General features: G+C 43.4%; 1 protein-coding gene across 1 annotated transcript; it reads right to left on the bottom strand.

Moving 5' to 3' along the window:
• Window positions 1-1,167: 1,167 nt before the first annotated feature.
• On the bottom strand, window positions 1,168-8,159 carry LOC133441967 (endogenous retrovirus group 3 member 1 Env polyprotein-like). The gene is made up of 2 exons (XM_061719806.1): window positions 8,081-8,159; window positions 1,168-2,917 (listed from the first exon to the last, which is right to left on the bottom strand). Exon 2 carries the CDS (start codon window positions 2,715-2,717, stop codon window positions 1,191-1,193), a length of 1,527 nt encoding a protein of 508 aa, XP_061575790.1. The 5' UTR covers window positions 2,718-2,917; window positions 8,081-8,159; the 3' UTR covers window positions 1,168-1,190.
• Window positions 8,160-8,532: the final 373 nt, after the last annotated feature.

Here is an 8,532-nt window from a genome sequence, read left to right as displayed (position 1 = left end):
CTGCACATCTTCAACCTGAGCCTCAGTCTGGAGAGAGTTCCACTCCTGTGGAAGACCTCCTGTGTGGTTCCGGTTCCAAAGACCAAACAACCAAGGGAGCCCAACCACTTCAGACCAGTAGCCTTAACCTCCCACCTGATGAAGACCATGGAGAGGATTCTACTCTACACCTGAGACAGCAGGTGGTTGATGTGATGGACCCCCTGCAGTTCGCGTACCGGCCTGGCATCGGTGTGGATGATGCTGTCATCTACCTGATGCACAGGTCACTCGCGCATCTGGAGAGCGCCATCACTGCTCAGGGGGAAGCTGGAGGAAGCAGGAGTGGACTGTCACCTGGCTGCATGGACCATCGACTACCTCACCAACAGGCCACAGTACGTGAGGCTCTGCAACTGTGTGTCTGATGTGGTGGTCTGCAGCACGGGGCCCCGCAGGGTACAGTGCTCGCTCCATTCCTCTTCACACTTTATACATAATAATTATAATTATTATCTATTTATAGATAATAATAATAATAATAATGCATTTAACTTGTAACTGTTGAAGAATATTACAAAGTCCAGTTCAAGAGTCCGCTGTGTGATGAGAGATTTTATTCTAGCCGGCGTTCAGCAGACAGATACAGACTGTGTCTTGTTCGGTGGGCTGACACCGAGTGAAATTGGAACAAGCTTCTTATACAAGAAGTTAAAGCAAGAATACACCAATCAGGCGAGAGACAAAAAGTAATTTACAGTCGGATGTGACTCGGGCCAAATGTCATTATCAGACATTTGTCATGACTGTCACAGACCTCCAAATCACCCCATAGGGTGCTCTCGTTGATTCAAATCTGTTTGAACCAACTTCTGAGGTGTCGGGACCTTCACATGGGGTAGGAAATTGGAGTCACAACAAGAGTTGTTGAGTCCAGTTGTCTGTTTGAGCCAACTTCCGAGGTGTCGGGACCTTCACATGGGGTAGGAAATTGGAGTCACAACAAAAGTTGTTGAGTCCAGTTGTCTGTTTGAGCCAACTTCCGAGGTGTCGGGACCTTCACATGGGGTAGGAAATTGGAGTCACAACAAAAGTTCTTGAGTCCAGTTCAAAGCCCTGTAGGGGGTAGGGGCTGGAGCTTCCCATGACAATGTGGCTCGACAATTCACAATTTTTTTTTTTTTTTTTTTTTTTTTTTTTTTTTTTTTCACTTAAGTACAGTCAATCCCAATTTTGAACAGAAAGTCTGAATTTTCCTCCTCCACTGACGGTAGAGGTGGAATTACAGTGGAGTACATGATTGTAGTAGTAGTTTGAGCCATACATATTTTGCAAGTGAACCTTAGACATGTAATCAGAAGCCAAATAACAATTAGGAGTACAAACCCCAATAAAGCAAATTCAAATATCAAGTAACCAACGTGTCCTAACTGTTCTCTAAACCAACCAAACAAACTAGTCGTGACAGGTGTATGTAATGTGTTAGCAATGTTTTTCAAGTGATCTGTTATTTCTTGGATGGTGGCATTGTGGTTAGGTATAAAGGTACAGCATTCAGTTTTAATCACAGCACAAGTTCCCCCTTGAGAAGCTAATAAGTAGTCCAATGCAGCACGATTTTGCAAGGCCATCATCCTTACAGCAGTCATCTCTTGTGAAAGCATAGACATGCCCTTTGCTGTGGTATTTGCTAAGTCTTCAACTGCATGAGATAGGTCCCTTATCTGATCCAAAGCTGCCATGACTCCGTAATTTGGAACGAGGGCACCAAAAAATCTTGTCCATGGTGTTTGGGTGTGAGTGTACAATTCTCTTTTAACAATGCGAACTTTCGGTGGTACAGCGACGATTCTCATGGCTGGTACCACATGGCCCAGACCACATATACCAGACCAATCGTTTGGAAGATATTCGTAAGCCTTCATGCCACAAATCCAGTAAACACCTTTTGGTAGAGGTATGGAACAGCGATTAACCATTGTAGCAAGGTAGTTATAATCTTTAATGGAATCGGGCAGTGGATTTTGGCTTGTTTTAGGCTTAACAAGCGGTTCTTCAGAAGGAGAGTATGTGGAGTCACAGTTTGATATTCCTAGGTGGATAGTTCCTTTGCCTTCAACACACCACTTTAATGTCTTTGGGATCATGGTGAGGGTGAGAGGAATCGGTGTGCTGCAGGAATAACAGCTAGTGTGAATTTTATCACAATACATTTGTCTCATTTGGGGGGGTTTGTGACATTTGCAATGCCCATAAGAGGAATTGAGGTTCAAAATGTAACAGGTGTCACATGAAGTAATGGGCAGAGTCATTAATGGGAGTCCTTCTTTTGTGCTGTGTGGAATGAACCCACACACATAACAGTTATCAGGGTGTGGGCTATTTTCAGCAACCATTTTTGCCAGTTGGAGGTATGTGTTTGTTGAGGGTTGTGTTTCATATATTTTAGGAGTTATTTTCTCCTGGTAAACGGTTAGGTCTCGTTTGTGGTGTTTGCAAGGGTGTCTGTTTTGTTCCTGCGACAGATGTGAGTGTTTTGGCGTGTATAATGCATCTGCTTCTGGGCCTCTGTGGCCTGCGCTGCTCCCCTGCTCCTCTGCCAGTCGTCGAAGTCTGGGGTGTTGAAGTTCATCTACTTCTGGGCTGTCCGAGCCTGCGTGGTTTCTTTCACTGGCTCCGACGGTGGTGAGGACGAAGACCCCCAGGAAGAAGATGGTACCAGCTGGTTTCCGGTGCATGGCGGAGGAGTTGTTTTCTTGCAGTGGGATGCGTGGATCCAGATTAGACGCCCCTCACACTTGACGGCGGTGTTGGTGGTGAGCAGGACGTGTTGAGGTTTAGACCAGCGAGGTTTCAGGGCGTTTTTCCGTCGGAACTCCCTGACACAGACCCAGTCGCCGGGTTGGAGGTTATGGCACGGTTTGTCACTAGGAGGAGACTGGACAGCTTTTACTTGTCTGTGGATTGACTGGACAGCAAAAGTTAGAGCAGAACAGAATGATATCATGGATTCATCCATGGCATGGAGGTCCATCTTTTTCATACATAGAACTGAATTACTTGGTATAGTCATAGGTCTACCCGTAATAATTTCATGAGGTGTGAGTTTATGCTTCCTAACGGGTGTTGACCTCATCGACATTAGGGCCAAAGGCAACAACATTGTCCATTTTAGCCCAGTTTCAGCACACAGTTTGGCTAGTTTGTTTTTCAAGATGCCATTTTGTCTTTCAACTAGCCCTGCAGACTGCGGGTGGTATGGGCAATGCAGTCTCTGTTTAATACCCAGTGATTTACAGAGTTCAGTCATTATTTGTCCAGTGAAATGAGTACCTCGGTCTGAGTTGATGCTGTGTGGAATGCCGAACCGTGGAACAATGTCTTTTAATAGGCATTTCACTACAGCAGTAGAGTCCGCCTTCCTGCAAGCCCAGGCTTCAGGCCAGTTTGAAAACATATCCACGCATACAAGAACATTTTCATATCCCTCACATTTTGGCATATGAATAAAGTCTATTTGCAGAGCTTCAAAGGGTCCCCGTGGGGGGGGGTGTGTTGACAATGTTGTTTGTACTGTTTTCCCTGGGTTATGTTGTTGACAGATTAGGCATTGTTCACAATATTTTCTTGCATAGGATGTGAATCCTGGAGCATACCAGTCTTTCAACACTATCTGACACATTCCCCCTTTGCTTACATGTGACAAACTATGTGACATGCGTGCTAGCCACGGGTACAAAGATGTGGGTGCAACAACGCGGCCGTCGTTGCTGACCCACAAATTATTTACATTTTTACAACCATGGGAAAGCCACAATCTGTGCTCCTTCGCATCAGCAGTCTCTTGTAAGAGGGCTACATCATTAGGAGAAGCCAGATCGTTAGCGGGTATAGAAGGGCAGAGCTTTACATGGACAGGTAAGCCAAATTTGGCGGCTTCTTTTGCTGCATGGTCAGCCGAAGCATTGCCTAGTGAAACAGGGTCCTTGAATTTGGTGTGGGCTTCACATTTAACAACAGCAATAGATGAAGGTAGTTGACACGCTTCTAACAGTTCACCAATCAATTGACCATGTTTAACGGGTGTCCCCGAAGATGTGATAAATCCTCGGTTCGCCCACAATATACCAAAATCATGTACACAACCAAAAGCATATCTGGAATCTGTATAGATCGTAACAGTTTTACCTTTTGCTAGTTGACAGGCTCTCATCAGTGCATATAGTTCAGCTACTTGGGCGGAGTTGGAGGAGGGCAGGGCGGCACTTTCAACAGTTGAGAAATTATCACAAATTGCATAACCTGCATATGGTATTCCATTTTCTCTATAAGCAGAGCCGTCAGTGAAGAAAACAAGATCAGAGTTAGAGAGTGGAGTTTCAGAAAGGTCGGGACGAGGTTTAGATGAACATGAGGTGACATCCATACAATTATGGGGTTCACCATCATCTTCGGTTGGAAGTAATGTAGCAGGGTTAAGGATAGAACATCTTTTTAGTGTAATGTGTGGAGCAGTGAGAGTTAGTACGTATTTTGCTTCTCTTGTCCCTGTCACATGTCTATGTGCCTCTCTGGTAATCAGGGTGAGTGCATCGTGTGGGACCATGACTGTTAGTGGTGACCCTAAAACAATATCAGCAGATTTGTTGATAGCAAGTGCTGCTGCGGCTACGGCTTTGAGACAAGGTGGAAGCCCTCTCTCGACGGGATCCAGTTTAGAGGAAAAGTACGCCACAGGTCTGTAAGCAGAGTTATGACGTTGAGTGAGAACAGATTGGGCAAATCCACATTTTTCATGTACAAAAAGAGTGAATGGTTGATTGTAGTCGGGAAGGCCGAGCGCAGGGGCAGATAGTAATGCCTGTTTTAACTTGTTAAAAGCATCGTCAGCTTGTTGTGACCAGGTTAAGGGCTGATTGCAGTCTGAGGGTTTGCATATGTCTTGGAGTGGCATTGCAAGTGATGCATAATCCATTATCCATTGTCTGCAATAGCCCGTCATACCTAAAAATGTCTTCATCTGTGACATAGTTGTGGGTTTGGGCATTTCTATTATAGATTTTATTCTGGAGGGAGTAAGGACCCTTGTGGAGCCAGATAGTGTATGTCCCAAATACTGGACTTCATTCTGACACAGTTGAGCTTTCTTAAGTGAGGTTTTGTGGCCTTTGACAGCTAAAGCGTTGAGAAGGGTAACTGTGTCCATTTCGCATGCAGGGGCAGAGGGACTGGCTAAAAGTAAATCGTCAACATATTGAATCAGAGTGGAGCCTCCAGGAAATGACACGTCTTTGAGGTCATTATTTAGAGCACGAGAAAAAATTGTAGGTGACTCAGTATACCCTTGGGGTAATCTGGTGAATGTGTATTGTTGTCCATCATATGTAAATGCAAATAAATATTGGCTATCCTTATGTAGAGGGACAGAAAAGAATGCACTGCAAAGGTCCAACACAGTATAGTGGGTGGAATTGGCAGGTATTGACGACAAAACTGTAGTAGGATTTGGAACTAAAGGGAAACGTGGGAGTACCACTTCATTTATAGCTCGTAGGTCCTGTACAAATCTATATTCTGGTTTACCTGGTTTTTTAACAGGAAGTATAGGCGTGTTGCATGGACTATCACACGGCACTATTATTCCCTGGCTTAACAGAGATTGAACTATAGGGCGGATGCCCTCTCTCTTTTCCTGAGAAAGAGGATACTGTGAAATCTTTGGCAAAGAGACATTCTGTTTCAGCAATATCTGTACTGGTTCAGTAGATTTGATCAAACCAATGTCATTAGAAGAAGAAGACCATACTGATGGGGGCACGCTGGACACTATTCTATCCTGTGTTTTCCCTTTTTCCGCATCCATCAGCTGGTTCTGATCTATCAGAGCTGCTAGTACAGCGGTTGTGTTATCTTGGTTAGTCTCTAAAAAGATACCGTCTGGTGTGCAGTAAATGGTACAATTTAGTTTGCACAACAAGTCTCTCCCTAATAGATTTACAGGTGTGGTATCTGACAGCAGAAAGGAGTGAGAAGTTGTGAAGTTTGACATGCTTTCAGTAAACGGGCCTATAGATACTGTAGTAGGCTCAGAGACAGGTAAACACATGGGAATCCCTCCAACCCCCACAGCTCTGACAGTTTCTTTAGATGATTTCAAATTTGTAGAAGTGATTGGTCTTAAAGTTGAAAGAGAAGCTCCTGTATCTACCAGAAATGATGTAGATTTTCCATTTACATCTATTGTTAAGTTAGGCTCTTCATTTGTTTTTGCTAGTTTTATCAGTGGAGCTACTGTTAAAGTTATTTCTGTTTCAATTTGGGCACTGTCCTGACAGCTCTATGGATTGTGCTGTGGGGTTTGTTGGACCTCCATGTGATCACTTGATGGAGTTACCATAGGCAGGGTAAAATTAGGTTGGGATGTTCTATAGGGGCAATCTTTTATCCAATGATCTGGTTCACCACAACAGAAGCAGTTCCTATTGTTTTTGTTTGGGAAGTGCGACGTGTGACCTTTGTTGTGGTGTGAGTGATTCATTGGTCCACATCTTTGGTTGATCCCTCTGCCGCTGCGTCCTCCTCTCGGTACTCCGCCTGTGTAGTGAGACACTTGGGCAAGCATTAGCGTTTCATACATTTTAGATTCCTTTTGTTCTGTGTTGTCCCAGTGGTGTTGAGCTATTTCCACTAGTTCAGTCATTGCTTTCCCCGCCCACCCAACTGTCAGTACTACTTTAGCCTTAACCTTTGGTTGAAGGCAGCTAACAAATATATCTTGCAAGTAACCTGGAGGAAGTCCATTAATCTGATCTTGTGACAAACCACAATTTTCTTTTGCTGTCAACATCATTGTAGCATAGAGTTCCCTGGGATTCTCATCTTTTCCTTGTTTAAGTTTTGTGAGAGGAGTATAATCCACTTTTTGTACTACTTCCTTTTGAACTGCTAAAGTGATGAAGCTGTAAAGGGTCTGAGCTTCTTCTGGTGTGATTTTGGCAACAGCTGTAGGATCAGAGGAAATTCTACATGCATCAAGTACTCTGCTTTTCAAATCAGGTGGCAAAGTTAGCTTTAACAGTTGCATTATGTCAGGCATGTGAGGTGTGTATATTGTGCATACTGATTCCCATTCATCTAGCCATTTTTGTTTATTTTAATGTTTGTGGAGGACCCGGTTAATGGGTCTAATTCCTTCTTTGTCTGCGTTGCGTTTTTACACTCTTCTAATTGGGCCATCAGCTTTTTGTTCTGATCCGTAAGCGAAGCTATTTGGGATTCTGCATTACGGCGTCTGCTTTCATCCCTCCAAAATCTGAAGGAGTTGAAGTGCTTTTGTCCATTTGTTTGAGAATTTAATTTTTCCTTTAAATTTTCTAATCTAGTCCGGTCAAAGGTCCCACTTGGGGGAAATTTTAAGAGACCGTCGTCTTTAGTTATCTTAACCCATGTTTTAACAAACTTAGTGCTATTTGTACCGTAGTTATCGTACATGTATTTAGAAGGACCAGTCAACTCTTCCTCTGACTCTTTACTGAGAAAACTTCCCATTTTTCCTTCTGTAAGATCCCTCCCAGAGAAAAAAACTTCAATTACACTTACTTTTACCCACAAATCACTTTCTGATTCTTCCAACCATCAGTCTACTTGAGCCTACAAATCATTCGGCTTAATGTAAGGAGAGCAAGTCGATTCTTACTGAAATGAAATATATCTCAAGTATTTGGGAGAGCTAGTCATCCCCATTTATAAAATAAAACCAGTTCTTCTACATATATGTCCGTTTTCCACAAATAACTCAGTGTTCCAACACTTTTATGGACCTCACGTCCTGCATATGCAAGTCCCACTGGACTTAGTTTTGGTACTCAGACCAACCGTTTCGTTCTGGCCATTTCTTTCTTTTTAATGTTACCCGAGATATTAAACCTTTTAGAAGAGCTAGTCAATTCTAAGGCAGGAGAAGCAGAACATTCTCACAACACAATCAGATTCAAGTGTTATGAAATTGTCAGCGTTCCTAAAAACATCTCTACAATAACCTTCCCAATAACACAAAATAATAACAAAAAATATAACCTTCACAACCACACAGCGGACTTACCTAAAATCTCAGGATGACGTCAACCATTCTCCGGCACTCCAATTCACAGACTTTCGACAACAACTCAGCAACAATAATTTGGGATTTTGTAAGTGGATCCCCTAACCTCTAAAATTTTAGATAGAGTCGCTGATTGCGCCGTTGTTCTGGAACAGGAGTTTCCATCGAAGGTCTATTGTCATCCGGGTCACAGCGCCAAATTGTTGAAGAATATTACAAAGTCCAGTTCAAGAGTCCGCTGTGTGATGAGAGATTTTATTCTAGCCGGCGTTCAGCAGACAGATACAGACTGTGTCTTGTTCGGTGGGCTGACACCGAGTGAAATTGGAACAAGCTTCTTATACAAGAAGTTAAAGCAAGAATACACCAATCAGGCGAGAGACAAAAAGTAATTTACAGTCGGATGTGACTCGGGCCAAATGTCATTATCAGACATTTGTCATGACTGTCAC

Source organism: Cololabis saira, chromosome 4 (genome assembly GCF_033807715.1).
Source record: "Cololabis saira isolate AMF1-May2022 chromosome 4, fColSai1.1, whole genome shotgun sequence".
Classification (NCBI taxonomy): domain Eukaryota; kingdom Metazoa; phylum Chordata; class Actinopteri; order Beloniformes; family Belonidae; genus Cololabis; species Cololabis saira.
This window is presented reverse-complemented; position numbering and strand designations above follow the sequence as displayed.